At 34.4% G+C, this 19,832-nt stretch overlaps 3 protein-coding genes across 6 annotated transcripts; 2 read left to right on the top strand and 1 right to left on the bottom strand.

Annotated features, from left to right (window-relative positions):
* Positions 1-1,418: 1,418 nt before the first annotated feature.
* Positions 1,419-3,933, bottom strand: LOC111895263 (zinc finger CCCH domain-containing protein 11). The gene is made up of 8 exons (XM_023891353.3): positions 3,607-3,933; positions 3,426-3,510; positions 3,183-3,323; positions 2,995-3,083; positions 2,353-2,541; positions 2,092-2,222; positions 1,793-1,883; positions 1,419-1,704 (listed from the first exon to the last, which is right to left on the bottom strand). The coding sequence occupies exons 1-8, from the start codon at positions 3,772-3,774 to the stop codon at positions 1,549-1,551; spliced, it is 1,050 nt and encodes a 349-aa protein (XP_023747121.1). The 5' UTR covers positions 3,775-3,933; the 3' UTR covers positions 1,419-1,548.
* A 507-nt stretch (positions 3,934-4,440) lies between these two features.
* On the top strand, positions 4,441-8,821 carry LOC111895241 (50S ribosomal protein L10, chloroplastic). Of its 4 annotated transcripts, none has more exons than XR_008226328.1 (3): positions 4,441-5,207; positions 8,268-8,550; positions 8,646-8,821. XR_008226328.1 is itself a non-coding variant. In XM_042898048.2 (2 exons), the coding sequence occupies exon 1, from the start codon at positions 4,483-4,485 to the stop codon at positions 5,182-5,184; it is 702 nt and encodes a 233-aa protein (XP_042753982.1). In that variant the 5' UTR covers positions 4,441-4,482; the 3' UTR covers positions 5,185-5,207; positions 8,646-8,821. The 4 variants fall into 4 exon arrangements, 2 of the variants coding, with proteins under 2 accessions (XP_042753982.1, XP_023747100.1); XR_008226327.1 differs by having other exon boundaries at positions 8,268-8,573; XM_042898048.2 differs by lacking the exon at positions 8,268-8,550.
* Positions 8,822-17,138: 8,317 nt separating this feature from the next.
* Positions 17,139-18,670, top strand: LOC111895276 (probable adenylate kinase 6, chloroplastic). Its single transcript, XM_023891368.3, has 4 exons — positions 17,139-17,536; positions 17,653-17,796; positions 17,881-18,153; positions 18,266-18,670. Exons 1-4 carry the CDS (start codon positions 17,243-17,245, stop codon positions 18,407-18,409), a joined length of 855 nt encoding a protein of 284 aa, XP_023747136.1. The 5' UTR covers positions 17,139-17,242; the 3' UTR covers positions 18,410-18,670.
* Positions 18,671-19,832: the final 1,162 nt, after the last annotated feature.

The raw sequence follows: 19,832 nt of genomic DNA, 5'->3' as shown, positions 1-19,832 counted from the left end.
GTCACTAAAGGGTTTTAGTGGGAGCGCTTTTAGTGATACTTTGTAATTGTGTCACTAATTCTCTGAGAGACCTTTAGTGGCACTTTTTACGTATTTAGTGGCACTTCTTGTGTTCCATTAAGTGACATATTATTTGTAGTGAGTCCTCCGAATTATTCTAGCTTCATCTTGGACTTCACTTTTGGATGCTTTACATTTTTAGCAGGTTATTCTTTTGAAGAATTTTATGTGTATTATGATTCGAGAACTAGAGATGTTTCAGACTTCTTGAAGCTGAAGTGTTATTTCTGACTGGATCTTCTACTTGATCATTATGCTTGTGATGAGTTTGAAGATTTGAATCTTATTTTTCTACCTCAAGAGTGATGACCTTGAAGCCAAAGATCTTTATTGATTAGAGATTCATGGTCAGCTTCAGAGGTCACAAACACTTCACAATTTCAAAGACATTTCAGCATTTGGTTCTTATTATGTTTCATTTTTATTACCACACTTGCTAGTCGATTACTATGTATTTTAGTCTTTTATCATAGTATTTGTATCTCCCATCATTTGCGAGCATTTAGGGAGAGGTTGTTGGAGCATGAAAATGCTCTACAAATTATGAGTGATAAGTTAGGTTATTTTATTTCTTTTTATTTTATTGTAAGATTCATCTCTCTATAAATAGAGGGAGTGGTCATTGTATTGGAAGTGCAACAAAAAATATAGTTCTCTAGTGAGAGAGAGTGGTGGGATTTCTCCCACCAAGTGTTCTTGTATTGTTATATTTTATTACTCTTTTCTAGTAAAAATTATCGGATTACTCATCTCTTTCGTCTTTTTCATATTTTTATTATCGTTAAATCTCAAGATGTTTTTATTCTGCACAATCCAATCGTTAAAATGGGCAACCATCTTGTATCTTCCGGATCATTCTTGGTCGCTCCATATTTTTCTACGGACTTCTATAATTTTCTAGCAAATTGCAGGGTCTTGTAGTGTGTTCTCGGTCTCTCCAAAGACTCCTCAAGGATACTTGATCATTCCGGAGTTCTTTAGACGATCCTGGAATTTTCAGAAAACTTTGTCCGTGACAAAAGGCTGCAATACCACATGCATCAAACTAGATGGAAAGACTAGCTACGGGTGCAAAGAAATATGTATTTTTTATACATTTAGTTCCATACCTAAAATAGTTTTTTGTTATTTTATGTTTTAACAGTCCTAATTGGTAGGTTTTAAAAAAATAAATATAAATAAATCAGCAGTTTACAAAATATAAACCTAAAAATATAATGGCATCATGATATTTTCCCTTTTAATAACAAGTATATTTTTTTGCTATTTGTGACACTTATACTACCCATTGCAATTGCAGTTTTTTTGACTTGTACCCTTGACATTTATCTATGCCCTGTGGGCAATACATTACAATGTCAAATAATCATTTGGACTTTTTATTTCAACAATCAAAACATAGATGATCGAAAATCGAGCAACATAATGCACACAACATGAGCAATAAGTTAAGCTTCTGAAATTCGATAAGAAAAATAAAAATTAGATTTATTTTTGGGGCTCTTTAATTTGAATAGATGCTTTTGACAAGCTTGCTTCCAGCTCATTCAATTCATCCATATCCAGATCATCATCATCTTCTTCTTCAATATCAGCCACACTTGTCGATGTGCTTGGTCCAGCTGTAGAAGTACCGTTTTGCCCCTGCATTCAAATGTTAAGGCATGGTCAGGACAAGGGCATTCATGTCTTTTCGCAAGGATACATGTTTAATTGGGACTTGAGAGTATACCTTATCAGGTTCTTCTTCTCGGTGATACTTCTCATACGCCTCAGCATCATCCACAAACACACTAGCATCAGACAGAAACAACTCGCGACCACTGTAAAAGTGAGGGCAAAATGGTCATTTTACACACACTTAACACCCTTCAATATATGGTGTCAGCAACCAAAAGGGTTATATATATAATAATTATACCAAAAGGACAAAAACAAAGAAAAAGGTTAAAAAGATTCCTTTTTGAACCAAACCCACAAAAAAAAGACTATAACATAGGGGCAAAAATGTAATTATATGAGCTAACAAACCTCATTCGGTCATTTTTAGCCCTCTCTGCTCTTTGAGCAGCCAAACCAGCATCTCTTTCTTCCACCTTCTTCCTCTTCCACTCCAAAAATAGTTCAGTAGTCATTGGAGTTGTGGTTTTCACTTTTGCACGCTAAAAAAAAAATCAAATAAACATTTAAGTAACTAAAAATATACACAAATATATAGTTACTATCAATGTTATTGAACTTTTGACAAAAAGATCAATAGTTACACGAAAATATACAACAAAAAATACAAACCTGATCTTCAATTTCATCCTCAATAGCTAGCTTGTTGGATTCTTCTTCCAAAAGAGCTTTCATTTGTGACTTAAGAATGTAACCTGGAGGAAGAGCATGCCTATAATGACACTCTTTGTTACCATTGGGACAAACCCAAAACCATCCATATTGTTTCTTCTCCACTGCTTCTAGAAAATGCTTGCAAACCTACTCATGAATTTCATAAAAAGTTAATTATCATAACTTCATGGCTAATGCCAAGAAATTTAGATACATAGATATGAAAATTCATCAACTTTGGTGACTAAAAAGGTCAAACAATGTGAGGATTATCATTATGGTTGTGAAAAGGGTTCATAATGTTTATAGTTTCTGTTAGTTTGAGAGATAGAATTGATATTTATCACTGTAAGGTAGAAAAAATGGCACCTGACAAAAGGCACCAATGCCTTTGATTCATACAACTCTCCTGAAACATTGGCAAAGATAAAGTAGGATTTGATTTAGATTTTAGAGGTTGGAGCATGAATAATATTAACATTGTTTATGGGTTTGTGTTTATTTTATTTTTATACAGACAGTTGGCAGAGTATGAAGAGATAGAGTCATGAATAATATCAACATGGTTGGAAAAAGTTTAAAGAGATTAAGAGAGCATACAATGTCAGTTGGTTTATTCTGGTTATACTCTTTCCCTTTTGATTCCACAACCTTTTCCAATGTCTCTTGATCCCAATCCTCCATTGTTCCTAAAAGCATATTGCAGATCAAAGGAATAGTTATAATCCATATCAAGTCATGACAAGAATGTAATGGTGATAAATTCAATAACTTGAAGCAAAAAATACCTTCATCACGCTTATCACTGAAGATGTCAATCTTCTCACCCTTCCTCTGTATATTTAGATCATGAGAAAACTTGCATTTGAATCCTTTTGCACACTGACCAGCTTTAAAGAATTCACACAATATAGACTTCGGATCCACCCCTGACCAAAGCGATTCGAATCCAGGATTCATCAATAAAACTATGATCTGACCTGAAAAAAAGATCAAATTGCTATAAATTTTGGAGTAAATCAAAAACCTACCAAGAGGTACTTTCGGTTGAACAACAGCAATCTTAAACAAATCATTTAATTCCTTCTCTCTAGCCTTCTCTTCCTCTTTCTTTTTCTGTAAAATTGAAAAATAAAATTAATCAACACTTAATTGAAATCAGTTAATCCCTCGATATCCACTAAAATCGAAACAGCCAATTGAAATAGATACCTTAGCAGCAAGTTTGGAAGCATCGGGTTTAGGCTGTACGTTCTGTTGAAGTGATTGCACATACTTCTGAACATTCTTGCTCTTGTTCTTGTTCTTAAGTCCAAATGTCTTGTCTTCCACAATTTTCTGCTTCTTCGCTAATTCCGCTTTTGATTGTTTCGGAGGCATCCTCTTAATACAGAACAAATTCGAACTTTGAATATCCTAATATTTTGTTCGTACGAGAATATTGATCGAATTGATTACACAAACTACCGATCAACTTATAATAATCGATCATTCTAGGGTTTTATATTATCTCACAGTAGAACTACAAAGATATATAGAGGGTGTTATTGCTTATTTTCACCACAATAACTAATTTAAGTGTGTAGATAGGATGCTTAAAATAAGCTGATTTTAATAAGCAAGGGGTAATGCTTATCATTGCTTATTGCTTATTAGTCATTTTACTCATATAAGCTGTTTTGTTTGCCAAACACTTCAAATGCTTATTGTTTATTGTTTATTCCCACCGCAATAAACTAATCCAAACACATTTTAAAAAAATGCTTATTCCCACCACAATAAACAATAAGCAATAAGCTAATTAAGCTAAAAATGCATTTATCCAAACACCCTTATAATCGGAGTGTGATTCATGTTGAGTCGAATTAATTAGAAAGTAGTAAATTAGTCCCTGTATTATTTCAAAAAATACATACTTTGCATGCTGTTTAAATAATTTACGATTTTAGGTCTTTCTTGGAAACATTTTAAATTTCAGTCCATACAACGACGTCGTTTCGTCTGGCAAATCCATGATGCAAAAGATAAGGTAAGTTGTTGCCACTACAAAAATCAACACCTCCATCTTCTTCCCCAATCCATAGAAAAATGGAAGCAACCCTTTTCACCCTCCCGTCCTCCAAATTCCCACCACCGGCTTCCACCGCAGTATCCCTGAAAACCCATTTCCACAACCCACTTCTCCTCCATTCCACCACCACTTCCCACCGTAAACCCAACCGCGTACCCCTCACAATCCGCTCCGCAATCAGCCGTACAAAGAAAGAAGAAACGATCGAAACAGTCAAAGAACAGCTCCAAGACTGCTACCTCATCGCCGGCATCAAATACCAAGGCTTCACCGTCCAACAATTCCAGCAGCTCCGTACAACCCTCCCGGTAACCACCAAACTCATAGTTGCAAAGAACACATTGGTCTTGAAAGCAATTGAAGGCACGCCATGGGAAGCATTGAAGCCGTGTATGAAGGGAATGAATGCGTGGATGTTTGTTCACAGCGAGGAGATTCCGGCTGCTATTAAACCCTACCGGACTTTTCAGAAAGAGAAGAAGCTAGAAGAGAATGATTTCAGTGGAGCGGTTTTTGAAGGGAAGTATTATCCACCGGAGGAGTTTAAGGCGTTGGAGACTATGCCGACGAGAGCGGAGGTTTATGCGAACTTGTTGGGTTCTTTGAAGGGCCCTGCGACGTCGGTGGTGGGGACTTTGCAAGCTCCGGCGAGGAATTTAATTATGACATTGAAGGCGTATGTGAAGAAATTGGAAGAAGAGAGTGGTGCAGAGCAATGATAAGGCTCTCATGTTACAAATCTGTAAGTTTTTTGTGCAATTTTTTTGAGTTTAAATCGAATTTCAGGGTTATCATGTAGAATCTTGTATAATCTAATGCTACAGTCATATATCACGACTATGAAAGTTACAATTTCATGATCTCTTTTCTTCAACTGATCTTCTGCTATAAGAACTTGAATGTAACTATGAAAGTTTAAACTCGAATTTCAGGGTAAGCATATTGAATCCAAAGATGATCTTGTGAGCATTTTATGTTGGATTGTAAAGTGTTTTTAAGATTTAGAAGCCCTCTGTTGTTAGTTTAAACTGATGACTTTGGATTAAATTTGGACCTTTTTGGGTGTTTTGTGGTGTTAAGTCATTGATTTTAGATCAGATTTTGACCTTATAGGTGTTGTGTTTTTCGCTTAAACTGGTTTTATAACATAAGGAGTAGAGATTTGAGATAAAAATTAGGCATTTTGGGTGTCATGTTATATAGTTTTTAAATTGGTCTTTTATATGAAAACTGGTATCACTAACAAAAATCCAACTTCTAAAACAAAAAATTGTTAACCAGTAAATAGTAAATAGCAATGTTCTTGTCATTAGATATTGGATTATGGCAATAGAGTTATATATTTGAACAAGAAAGTTCACATCGATTTTGTCTTGCAAGATTTTGGGAATTGACTTCCAAAGTCAACATACAAACAGAATTTCATCATAAGCAAACCCGAATCTGAGAATCTGGATGATTAGAATGGATTTTGAATTGAAATTGAGTTAGAGTTGCATACTATGTCATATAATATTATTGATTGAAAAACAAAAATGAATTTGTTTTTCAAGTTAGCAATAAATTAACAAGAAATATTAAAGGGTTTTTACCATCTTATATGTGATCATGTTGTACACATCATTTTGTTGCAAAATAAACATATTCAAATACCATCTTAAATGTCGTTTGTGAGATCACATATTCAAATACTTCATCCACATTACAAACAATACAAGATTCTCTTTGTTGAAAATATTGGTGTGCCAAAATAGGTTTAAACGATCTTTAGACCAAACAGAACCTACAAAAACCAATTTCTTATATTTAATTATGTACAATAAAGTTATATTTAAATCCAAGATTAGTATTGTTCAGTTAAAAGTTCGGTTATCGGCTTAAATCTTCTTGTGAATTCACTAATGTCCTAAAAATCGAATTCAGGATGACCAAACCAAACTGATTAGAATTTATTTTTCCTTTTAATTTTGTTACTCTTGAATTAGCTTGATCAGTTTTTAGTTTGAGTTGAGATCTATTCAAATAAAGGAATCTGAACTAAAATAGCATAATTTAACCAATAGGCACGCTAGTTGAAAACATTGTCTTGGCAAACTTTCTATTCCTTAATTAACAACAATATAACAGCAATTCCATATTTTTTTTTAAAAAAATACGATAAAACGGTGGTAGGAATAGTATACATCCAACTAGAAAATGAGTGTGCCAAAATAACGGGGCGGTTAAAAAGACATGTTATTTTATCAAATAGACATTCTATATAGTTTTTAAAATATTTTTATTGATTGAAATTGTATTGTTTTCGGAAAAAGTTAGCTATAAGTACTTGACTTTTGATAAAGATGTCAATGAGTGTTTAAAAGGTGTCAATTTAGCAGCATCACAAAATAAAGATGTTAGCGTGGGAACTCATCATCCTACACTATGTGTGTTTCTTATAGGTCTTTAAGATTCTTAAAGACCATACATGGACCCTAGAAAAGCTCAGAGGCTAATGGTAAGTGCAAATGATAAAACTAATATCAACGAATGTTTTATATTTGTGGATCAAATATCAAATTAAATTGAGAAAATTGCAAAGAGAGACAAAATTGTTTTTTCAATCTGTCTAACAAAATTCTTGAAAAAGAGTTGAAACTATTGCTTACTAAAATCCTTTTCAATGAATGGAGTTGGTTACATAGTGAACAGAAAGTTGACCTTTGACTTTTGGAATGACATCCCAATCAAGATTAGTCTCAAAGCATCTTGTTAACCTGTTGTGTTGATCTTTAAAACTATATATATTCTCTTTTTCCATTCTTATCTTGCTTCTTTACCTCTTTATTCATTCTTTTGTTCTTTGGTGACCCTCTGAACACTTGATTTTTCTTCTAATAGACTTAGAAGATGATGAAATAAAAGAATGAGTAAAATACACGAATTGTCCATCGTATATGTATTAAAAGGCACGTTTATTCTTTATTTTTAAAAATTAACTCGAACAATCATTGTATTATGTTTTTTTCACTCAGGTCGTCCATAAAGATATAAAATGATTATTTACCCTTAAGACAACATAGAGTCGACAAAAGAGTTATGCTGACAGACATTGTTATGAGTTAGAGTTCCAGGTTGGGGACATGTTTCTTTTAGGGGTGTTGTTATGAAAGGGCGTCATTTGTTTTCGGAAGAGGGGTTAGTTGGGCCCTAGGTTATTGGACTTTTAGGTTAGTTTTAGTGCTAGAATCAGTTCTAGAAAGGATGGATTTTAGACCTTTCTGGAATAAGTGCTTATTGGCTAAGTTCTTGCCTTATTAAGCCTTTTTGGGACCTGTGGATGGTCCTAATGGAGAAAGTTGAAAACGTTATCCTTTTAGATCACATTTATGTCCAGATCTAAGCTTTGGAGCTCATGGAATCGAAGGAAACAACTCAATGCATTAAGTTGTTGGGATATCGGCAACCACGATGTGGTCCTAGGTAACCACTGTGTGGCGGTTGGGATTTTCCCGCTTGTTGGATCGCATGCGGACCACAGTGTGGCCAAGGAAGACCACGTCGTGGCGGTCGGTTGAAGTCAACATTGACTATTGATTTTGACCATTAACCTTGAGGGTTGACTTTGGACTTTTGATTTCTATTCAATTGTTAATATCTTAGTAGATAGATTAAGGTCTTGCCTTGTGTGATTATCTAGGTGGCATCTAGCACCCGTTGTGGGATTTTGAGAGCGTGTTGACTTTTGAGTTGTTTTATGGTATGGGGTATTTTGGGAGAACTCACTAAACTTTGTGCTTACAGTTTTCAGTTTATGTTTTAGGTACTTCCAGCTCGAAAGGGAAGGGTCCGTCTTGATCGCACCGCATCCGCCCATGTTTTTTGGGATTTTTACTCTGATATTATTTCACTATGATACACTTTGCTTGTTTTGACATGATTAGTGGATGTTTTGAATTGAATTAAAAATGAAATTTATGTCTGAACTTTTGGGATGTTACATTAGGAGGTGGCTCTTGGCACTTGTCTGTAAGACCTAGGGTTTTGGCCCCTGGTCTGACAAGGAAAGAGCATGATACGGCTCATGGCATAACGACAAGACTATGGTTGGCACATAACAATCTCTATTGTATGTATGGTATGTGATATTTTGGGGAACTCATTAAGCTTTGTTCTTACGATATTATGTTTATGGTTTCAGGTACATCCACTACAAAAGGGAAGGGTCCGATGTGACTGCACAACATCCCCCAGAGTTTTCCGCATTGGCAAATTATGATCTTTACTCTGATTTTTAAATAATATACTCACTATAATCGGTTTTGGAACAACTCTTTGTATGGTTTACAGTTTTAAAAATGAAAATTTTACTATGAATTTTGAGATGTTACAAAATGATAATATCTAGTGATTTTCTTATCTATGATCAAGACAATTAATCAAGCGCATAACATGGATAACTAATGCTCTCTAACACAACTAAAGTTACTAATGAATATAACCTAACCCTATGATTTTTTCAATCTCTATATCTAACTATTTAATGATTATAAAAGGTTAAACAACAAGTTAATGCAATTGGAGTGGTCATCTAACTAAAAATAACTTAAAGATAAGCAATAAAAATCAAAATGTTAAGGTAGTCGATATACCAAACACAAGTAAAAATCAACTAAATAAATCCAAATAAAATCAAAATCAACACATAGTTTCAAGGATCTTCTATGCTAAACAAACGTCTAGGGTTTTTAGCCCATAACTAAATCAGAAAAAACAAATAAACATTGAGTAAACTAGATTAAACATGTTGAAATCAAGCAAACCGATTAATTTATCGCTTCTCGTCTTTGGATCTCTTCTAATCTTGTTCTTCAGTCGATCCCTGGTCTCCTTAGGGTTTCTAAGGAGTTTTTGGTCGTCAATAATCGCAGTTAATCACAGCTCTTTGTAGCACCCCTTCAAATTCTGACCTAATTCTGTTTTTATAAGTTTACCTAAAATATGCCACCACGTCGTGGCATCATTTTTTTATACGCGCACCCCAAGATTTACATTCAAATTATTCGAGAACCTCCTATGTCTGACACTTCACCACGTCGTGGCATGCATATGACCATGATGTGACACACTTTTGTGCACGAATTTCCTCTTTAATGAATGCTTCCAATTCCTTAGCCTCGAGCCTTGTAAATTGCTTTTTTTTCCTTGAGAATATTTTTGCCGCTACAAAAATGAAATATAAACAAATTAAGTATCATTTATAAAAAATAATGACTAATTGTAGCTAAAAACACAAATATATCGCCTAAGATATATGACTAAATATGGCGATATCAAAACCCGAGAACTTTTACTCACATTAAAAAAGATGTGAACTGGTTTAAGTTTTCATTTGTCACTTTGGGATGTATGGTAAGATAGTTTTCTAAGTTTGTTTAGGCTATGACCTAGTGCTAATCTAACAACACAAATACAAAATGAAAATGAAATCCACGCACTTAATAGACTAAATGTTCTAGAATTTTTAGTCTTAGTCCATAGTCATTTTTCATATTCTGAACACGCATTTTTCATATCCCAACTTAGAAATGTATTAGATAAAAAAAATCAAACTAACCTAGTTCGTAGAATACATGTGTTTATTCAAAATAAACTTTAAAGTTCAACTAAAAAAATATTGAATTGACCGGGATGTCATTATTGTATGAGGTATGTTCCATTTATATAGGAGGGGTCAACACATATAGATTTGACCCGTTTTCTTCGTGTCTGAAATAACCCATTTTAGAGTATTGGTTAGTTTTCAAGATTGTGAAAAAGTTTATTTTTTTTGTTAAAACTAAATAAAAAAAATTGGTTAGTTTAAGCAATATAATACAACATGATACTTAAGAGTTGTTGACAAATTGTTGAAAAAATAGGGTGTGTGTTCCGCGAAGTACCGTCGACAGCATCATTTCAGCTAGGGTGAAAAGATAAGGGTTGAGTGAACTCCCTCTCTTTTTTCTCTCCTATCAAGTTGTACTATATGCATTAAAACTTGTACCACAATGTATGTGTTTAGAGACATGAATTTTCATGTCTTATGGGTTAGAAGAGATGAAAATAAAAGAAAATATAAAATACTGATATGGTACTAGCCTACTAGGTGGCATGTTGGTTGGTAGAGGTGGATGGTCCATCAATAATGTTGGTGTGAGTGGTGTTGTGGATGTCGAGCTCCACCTCAGTATTCTCCTTTGGCAAGTCTTTGTCGAGGGGAGAGCAAGGCAAAAAAATATCGAGAAGGGCACAAAATTTGACATGTCGAGCATCCAACATGGTGTTTGACAAGCCATATTGGTTTTGTCGAGCTCCCAACCCACTCTGAGTAGCCTAATAGCCTATGGGTAATTGGTAATGGGTAAAAGTGTAATAATGCACCGTGATTATTATTATTATTATTTTTTTTGGAAATGGTAGAATTATATTAAAAACTAGGTGCAAGCCCCCCGCTACGCGGGGGTTAGATGGTGTGCGTATGTTTACCGTTTTGAGTTAAGGGGAATGTTGTTTGTGGTTGGATTATTTCGCTGTATTACCTATGGATTCTATGATAGGATATGGATAAAAACATATTCATTCATTATATGGTGGTTACATAGTGCTTCATTACATAGATGCCTACAAAAGTGGTAGATGTTGTAAGAATCTAAAGTATTAGCAGAATGAAGAATACAGTGATAAAAGTAAATGATAACAAAACATAATGATAAAAAGCCGGGTAAAATTTAGATACTTGAATATTTATCAGAGGGGCAAAACAGAAAATAATAAAAATTTAGTATATAACTTATTTAAAAAGAAGATGTTACCTTTTGGATAACTACCTGGAAAGTCAGTCTATATAATAGGGGTAAAATAGGAAAAAACTAACTAGGAAACTGTAGATATGTGAATAAGCTTAACTCAGCATATCGTTACGTAGATATCGTATATAAAGAATCCAAAGTATTAGCAGAATGAAAAATACAGTAATAAAAGTAAATGTTAGAAAACATAATGATAAAAAGGCGGGTAAGATTTAGAGACTTCAATATCGATCAGAGGGGCAAAACAGGAAATAATAAAAACTTAGTATATAAGTTATTTAAAAAGAGGATGATACCTTTTGGATAACTACCTGGAAAACTAGTCTACATAACAGGGGTAAAATAGGAGATAAGTATGATATTAAGTTTAAATAACTTAGCTGTTATAGTGTATATAGAATAAAACAGCTAACAGTTACAATTTTTATACAAAAGTAAGCAAAATAACAATAGCATATGCAAATGATAAAAGTAAACAGTGGGGAAAATCAGCAAATAATTAAAATTTAGTAAATGAGTAAATAATAGGGAGGATATTAATTTTTCAAATCAGAGTATTGAGTAGCGGAGAGTATATTAAATTTGGTGTCACGAAAATGACAGAAAATAAGTAATATATTTGATTTCATTAGATGAGTTGTTTAAATGCGTATACAATACAACGGTTAAAATAGGGGCAAATCAGGAAATCGTACAAATTTAGTAAATAAGTTAATAATAAGAATGTATAATTAATGAATTTGATATGGGGGCAAATCAGGAAATAACAAATAGGATGTTACTCTTCAGATAATAATCTACAATATGAGTTTACATAGCAGGGGTAAAATAGAAAAATAAATTGCATATCCGATGTGGTTAAATAAGTTCTAACAGTGCATATAAAATAAAACAGATAACATAGGGGCAAACCCGAAAATAATACAAATTTACTAAATGACTTAAGAATAAGGAGGATATTAATTTCCCGAGTCAACATATTGGATAGGAGGACAAATGAGGAACTGACATGAAAAGGACATAAGATTGTATACTTTAGGTGATTTTGAGTTTTGTAGAGTGTGAACAACATTTGATATAAAGGATTATTAGGTTTGTACATATAGCAAAGGAAATGTAAACGTACATGCATCGACATCGCCAAAGGTTTTGTCCTCCTTAAGGAAATCAATAAATTCATGGACTTTGACATGGAAGATTCTGGCTATGATATCTGCTCTGCTGTGTACATCCCTTTGTGAATGTGTATCCATATACCGGGTAATCTCTGGCTACTTGACATTACACGTGAATGTGATAAAATACTGCGGGTTGCCATAAACTCTACATATCGAAAGCGCATCCTGATAATGGCTATACATAAACCGGGGGCCACCAGTGAACGATACAGGCAAGAAAACACGCTTGCCAACAATGCGAGCCTCCCTGTCCCCCTTTGATAGGGCATCATAAAGCCCACTCACATAATCCGAACGTAAGTTTGACTGGTGTTTGGTTATATAATCTAATCGGCCTTCCTCTATACACGTATATGCATCAACCAAATATTGTTGGAAAAGTCGAGTAGCATTTACAATCGGAGACCAAATTTGATGTCGGGCATGTATATAGTACGCGTAATACATATTGACAGTGAGATTTTTTGCATTGACTCCTCTCTGATTACGCATCTTCAAACGGGGTGACCACCCTTCCTCACCGTAAGGAAACAAAAGTGGATATTGTAAAGGCAGATAAGAGGGATGCAATTTACTAATACGTTGAGGCCGACCCGAATGTGAAAAGACAACGATGTCATATGTGATACTGGTAGTGTCATCACCACTTACTATACATCCCAAGGATCCAGGGGAGGGCAGTTCATATCTACGGTCAACAACGTTATTAAACAGTCGGACACTATAATTTTGTAAATTATTTTCCTCAGCCATGACTTTTGCTGTTTTAAAGGTTTTGACGTACTCGTTGTTAGCCCCTAAAAAGGTAACCAGATATTACACGATATTAGGATCCAAATCGGTTCTTCTTGGACCAGCAAAAGCCCTGAATCTATTCTAAACCTCATTCTCTGTGTCAAAAAGATAGAGCTGAAGAAATCTAGGGCCCTTCGTAGGATCCGGAGACAACGATCCTATCCTATGAAAAATCTGACCAGATATCTTGAAAACATAAGGGCCCCGATTGTCATTGACAGACTCATCCACATTCGCCCCAAAGGAAGTCATAGAGAACATGCTATTATATGCCCTAATGTCTTTCAAAAATCTAGGATTTTGATACAAATCAACAAATTCAGGATGAAACCTCGAAGGATACGAAAAAACGACATCACCATCCCAACAACAATGATAGTACTTCGGATGGCCAGGCGTAGAAAGTCTGAGCGCCCTTTCAACATACCAGAAATAGGCGCCACAAAATTCGCAAACACACATACAGTCACTGGAATCAACATACTGAGGAAGACCGGCAAAGAAGACAACATGCCGCGACCTGCGAGTTCTAGGAAGAGAGGAGGAAGTACCAGCTGAAGATGGCCGTTTCGCCGGAAGGGCCATCATAAATCGAACAACAAAAACACGCACAACAACAGTGAAAGACGAACAAAATAACACAATACGCGAAATAGGAAAAAGAAGACAGGGATTTTACCTTTGGAAACAAAGAATGAAGAACAAAAAGGAAACAACGGTCGAGAACGCAGCCCAAAGAAATAGAGAAGCAGAACACGTGGATCATAAAGGAAATGGAAAAAAGACAGGTAGACACAAGTCAGCAGTCTACTTTAAGAAAAGCAGAAAGGGATAAAGTAGACGAATGACAAACGAAGAGAACTACAGGGGTAAAAACAACAATTCCATAAACGAAGAATGAAGGAGACGGAATTCCAAATTAGAAGGGCCATATATGTCCCAAAATAGGACAGAATACTGTAGATAAGAGAAGAAAACTTTAATATATATATATATATATATATATATATATATATATATATATATATATATATATATATATATATATATATATATATATATATATAATCACTGTCTAAAAGGCAAAGGCAAGATAAAAAGAAAACAAAAAAATCAAAAAATATTGAAAGAAAACACACCAATCATACCAAATACAACTTAAATATTTTTTCTTATGTTTTACCTAACTAAAAAGTAAAAACCATGATGATAATATTATACGTCAAAAATAATAATAATAATAATAATAATAATAACAAGGGATAACGACTTAAATGGGTAATGTATTTTTTGATTTGTACACATTTAGTCACTGACTTTTATTTTTGTCCACATTTACCCCTTCAACTTATTAATTTGTACACATTTAGTTATTATGACGGCCTACTCTAGGTTAGCCGGTAAAAATGACTTAATAAGGTAATATATTTCTCACTTTGTACATATTTAGTCCTTGATATTTTTGTACACATTTAGTCCTTAATATTTTTTTTTAGCAAAATAAGTCATTTTTGTTTTTTGTATTAATTTAGTACTTATGAATGATTTCTTTAGGTTTTTCTCATGACATCTTACGTAGGATAGTCACATGGTGGTGGGATAGTTTAAGGTGGTATTGCTATATGTTGTAGGCCAAGATACCTGGTGTAGGCACGTAGGCTCGATAAGAGCGGTTGGGTTAAGCCGACATGCTAACAAACCTTAGGTATTCCAGTCTGATGAATGACTGGATCTATTGCATGTTGGCATTCCTGTCTGATAATTGATTGGTCCAAGGTATTCCACTCTGATGAGTGTGGGCTCGTTATGCATGATAATACGTTTGTTGTATCGAGTATTTTGGGGAAAATTCACTAAACTTTGTGTTTACCCAGTTGTTTATTATTCAGATTCTATCGTTGATCGTGGGAAGGCAAAGCACACTCATCAACAGTATTGAGAATTCTGTGTTTCTTATATTACTTTGATTTTGGATAAATGTATTTTGGAATAAACGTTTTTTCTTAATAATGGATTTAGAATTAGGGACTTTTGCCTTATTTAAAAATGAAAATTTTTTGTTGCGAAGATGAGACGTTACACATAAACATCAACAAGTCCACACACTTCATCAATGATTGTCCCACGTAAGATGTCGTGAGAAAAACTTAAATAAATCATTCATAATTACTGAATGAGTACAAAAACAAAATGATTTATTTTGAAACAAAAAAATATTAAGGACTAAATGTGTACAAAAATATTAATGACTAAATGTGTACAAAATGAGAAATATATTACCCTATTAAACCATTTTTCCCGACTAACCTGGAGTAACCGGTCATAAGGACTGAATGTATACAGTTTAACAAGTTGAAGGGGTAAATGTGGACGAAAAAAAACTCAGTGACAAAATATGTACAAATCGAAAAATATATTACTCTTTTATGTCATTATCCTTGATAACAAAAATGGAAAGTTATATTTGGAGTAAATTACACGAATCGTACCTCGTACATATGTCAAAATGCACTTTTAGTCCCTATTTTCAAAAATTAATTCGGACTGTCCCTTGTTAGTTTAAAACTAACACGCTTCATCCCTCCGCACATAAAAAGACCATTATGCCCTTATTTATTTTATTTTTGATTTATTTTCTCTTTATTTTTTATTTATTGATTTATTTATTATAAAAAATAATTATTATTTCCTTTTAAAAAAGAAAAAGGCCATTACATCTCATAACTCGTCCCCCCCCCCCTCGGTCCCTTCCTCTTCTTTGATACATCTCATATCCAATTATCCACCATCACCAGGCATCTTTGGTTTCAAACAAAGGCAATCGACTCCAACCTCAATCTCTATTTCACTCTCGACTCCTGTTTCTTCTCTTCTAATCTCATACTTGCATCCTCATCATTCTTCTCTCCATCTCTCTATCTCTCTCAATGAAGAACACTACATAAGATCTAGGGTTTTGACCCTAGGCGGCGTACAGGTGACGATGGCGTTGGCGATGACGGCACACAGGAGACGATCTGTGAACGATGGCGATGGTGGAGTTGTGTCTAACCCTAGACGGTTGTTTGAAATGCAGGTGTTGATTCGAATGTAACCACATATTACCAACTGGATCGGATGAATAAAATTGGTGAATAAAACCACCACCACCAGCAACAATTATGTTGTTGTCCTTCCTCCTTTGTCGCCTATCTTCTTTCTGTCCCACTCTCTCTTTCTTGATTTCTAGAACCATTGGGTTACAAGTTTCATATTGGGAACCATAGGTGAAATGTGCAAATTAGGGTGGTTGGATATGATGACAAGAGTATGATTATAGGAAGACAGAAGAGTGCAGATCGGATGGGTGATGTAAGGGTAAAGTTGAGGAGTGGTGGGAGTGTAAAATGCAATTATCCAACTCCGGTGGACGGATTTTAACTTTACAGAGGGTGAGATTTTGAGATGAAGATAGAGAAATGAGAGGGAAGATTTAGGGTATCCAGCTAAAAAAGGGTCGGGGTGTGTAATGGTGAAGGGCCAGTTTATTTTTTATATATTACTATAATTTATAAAAGAAATTCAAAAAGAAAATAAGTAAGGGCAATATAGTCTTTTCAAATCTCACAAGGGATGAAGCATGTAGATTTAAACTAATGAGGGATGAAACGTACAATTTTTAACCAAACAAAGGACTATCCGAATTAATTTTTGAAAATGAGGACCAAACACGTATTTTGGTATATGCACGAGTCTAATGTACTCTTATATTTGATTGGATGCAATGGAGGGGGACATGTAAAAAAAATTAAAAATAATAATAATAATATTGGACCAATGCACCGTGATTTCACTTTCAGAGTATTGAAGCACGTTGTTTTGGGCACCGATGTTCGGTATGTCATGACGTTGGCACCGATTGATTTCCAAAGACAAAGACAGCTGACAACCCCTTAATTAGATTTACACACAGTTTGTGCGTGTTTTATACATCCATGGCGGTTCTTAGCCGTCTGCTGAGAGCTACAACGACCACTTCCTACACAATTCTTCGCTTTTCCTCTCCCTATTCTACATCATCATCCTCGGAAATTGGTGTGTTAGCGCCCACGATAGCTTCTAATAAGAGTAGTGACAGAAGGAATGTGCAGTGGGTGTTTCTCGGCTGCCCTGGCGTCGGAAAGGGCACCTACGCCAGCCGCCTCTCCAAACTCCTCGATGTTCCTCATATCGCCACCGGTGATCTCGTTCGCGACGAGCTCTCTTCCAAAGGCCCCCTTTCTTCTCAGGTAACTAGACAATTCAATTAACCCCAATTTTTGCCATCACTTTAATTTCTTGATCAACCTAGGTTATTGAGGAGATCTGTAGAAAACTAAGTATTCCTTTCAATTTCACTCTACAGCTTACAGAGATTGTTAACCAAGGGAAGCTAGTTCCAGATGAGATCATAATTAATCTATTGTCCCATCGTCTTCAAATTGGGGAAGAAGCCAAAGGCGAATCAGGTTTCATACTTGATGGGTTTCCCCGAACCATAAGACAAGCAGTGAGCATTTTCGTTTTTCATTCTACTTTCTTTTCATCTTCTTTCTCTTCAATTTGTTCTGATTTACATAAAATCTAATTTCAGGAAATTCTCGAGGGAGTAACAAACATTGATTTAGTAATCAATCTAAAGCTCAGGGAAGAAGCATTGCTTGCAAAATGCCTAGGGAGAAGAACTTGCAGCCAATGTGGTGGGAACTATAATGTAGCTTGCATTGACATTAAAGCTGATCATGCAAACCCTGCAATGTACATGCCTCCCCTTCTTCCACCTCCACATTGTGCATCAAAACTTATCACTCGATCTGATGACACTGAACATGTTGTTAAAGAACGCCTTCGCATCTACCATGAGAAGGTATGTTTGTTTCATCTTTACGCAATACACATCAAAGTTGCTATTATGTGTAAAAATTGATGAAATTATGTTACAATTTCTTGCATTGAACCCTTAATTTTTATAATTACAGAGTCAACCAGTGGAAGAGTTTTATAGGATCAGAGGAAAGTTGTTAGAGTTTGATCTTCCGGGAGGAATCCCGGAATCATGGACAAAACTGCTTCAAGCTCTAAATCTGGATGACCATGAAGATACAAGATCTGCAGCAGCATGAATTTGGTAGGGGTAAGTTGGTCATTCTTTACATTGTAAAATGAATAATTAGGAAATTTATTCTTTATACAAGAAGGCTAAGATGATTCAGACTTTGATTTGGATTTGAAGATGATGAATGGAAATTGTTCATCTTACTTGAAAGTAGTAGTAAGGTTGATGTAAAATATTCTAATAATCCCAAAATGATAATGGGATAGATAATCATAAAAGAATTGTGGATTTAAGATAATGATGAACAACATGTATGTTAGGATTTCAATTTTTGTTGTTTTGATGCACTTAACTAGTATTATTATTATATATATAATATATGTGATTGTTAATCCAGTTTGGTATAATGGAATCTTTAACATGAGGCTAAGCCTCGTGCACTAGAGTCACTGCAGGGCCTAAGTAGATGTATGATTTAAAGATTATATGAATGAAAGTAATTTATAATTATCATTTCATTCCATAAGAATAGCGAAAAAATGAAAATAAACGTTCTCTCAAATCAATTGTTCTATGCCAAACAACTAATCCATAAGATAGCATGTTAAAAATAACATGATTTCACATAAATGGAACAAAAATAAAAGTTTGGGTAATTTAACTTCTTTGAAAAACGTTTAAGATACTTAAGAAGTGGAACAATGGTGACTAAATAATGAAACATTTTTGTACCATCAAATTACTTTAGATAAAACATTTTTGTAGGAATGAAAAGGCCCATTAGAACCAAACCGAGTAGGTTCACTTATTTGGTTCTTGGATCTCGACTTTCCCGTTTTTTTGGTTTTCGGTTCCGGTTCCGACACCTATGAGTGAGCAAACTACTCGTTGGAATCAGTTGGGAACCAAAATATTATTATGTTTTGTTCTCTGTTCTTCAAAGTATTTATAAATTCGTTTTTTGGTTTTACGGTCGTGTTCTGAAACTAATCTCACCCTTATTTATTTATTTGAGAGAGAGATGTGATTAATTAAGAAGATAAAAATAACAAGGGATATTTTTAGAATAAATAGAAAAATATAGTATATCTTTTTTTTTTTTTTTTCTAAAGATGAGTTTCAAGAGATATTTTACATTTAGAATATAAACAAAATTGCAAAAAAATGTCCCTGTGGTATGCATTTTTTTGGGGTTTTAGTCCAAACCCCGACTTTTTTGGATTAGTGGTCCTTTTGAGCTAGTTTCGTTGCGGATTTGGTCCCTCTTCAAATTGAAAAGACTAAAATACCCTTAACATATTTATTTTTCATTTTTCTTTCTTTTTTAACATTTTATAATTAATAAATAAATACAAAATCTCTCTCTCTCTCTCTCTCTCTCTCTCTCTCTCGTCTTCTTCACCACCCACCCCTTCTTCTCTATTTTTCTTTCGTCCAGTAGATCACCTACAACCCAAAATCAAAAAGGAAAATCCATTCACTATTTTGTG

The sequence above is a fragment of the Lactuca sativa genome, chromosome 9 (genome assembly GCF_002870075.4).
Source record: "Lactuca sativa cultivar Salinas chromosome 9, Lsat_Salinas_v11, whole genome shotgun sequence".
In the NCBI taxonomy this organism is placed as follows: Eukaryota; Viridiplantae; Streptophyta; class Magnoliopsida; order Asterales; family Asteraceae; genus Lactuca; species Lactuca sativa.
The sequence above is the reverse complement of the archived record's forward strand: the minus strand, read 5'-3'. Positions and strand labels throughout refer to the sequence as shown.

Excerpts from the sequence above, each read along its gene's own strand:
- LOC111895263 (XM_023891353.3), bottom strand. The coding sequence starts at position 3,774 with ATGCCTCCGAAACAATCAAAAGCGGAATTAGCGAAGAAGCAGAAAATT. Across the intron at positions 3,084-3,182 it reads CAGTGATAAGCGTGATGAAG|GAACAATGGAGGATTGGGAT; the intron begins GTATTTTTTGCT and ends ATATGCTTTTAG. Across the intron at positions 1,705-1,792 it reads GAGAAGAAGAACCTGATAAG|GGGCAAAACGGTACTTCTAC; the intron begins GTATACTCTCAA and ends ATTTGAATGCAG.
- LOC111895241 (XM_042898048.2), top strand. The coding sequence starts at position 4,483 with ATGGAAGCAACCCTTTTCACCCTCCCGTCCTCCAAATTCCCACCACCG.
- LOC111895276 (XM_023891368.3), top strand. The coding sequence starts at position 17,243 with ATGGCGGTTCTTAGCCGTCTGCTGAGAGCTACAACGACCACTTCCTAC. Across the intron at positions 17,797-17,880 it reads CCCGAACCATAAGACAAGCA|GAAATTCTCGAGGGAGTAAC; the intron begins GTGAGCATTTTC and ends ATCTAATTTCAG. Across the intron at positions 18,154-18,265 it reads TTCGCATCTACCATGAGAAG|AGTCAACCAGTGGAAGAGTT; the intron begins GTATGTTTGTTT and ends TTATAATTACAG.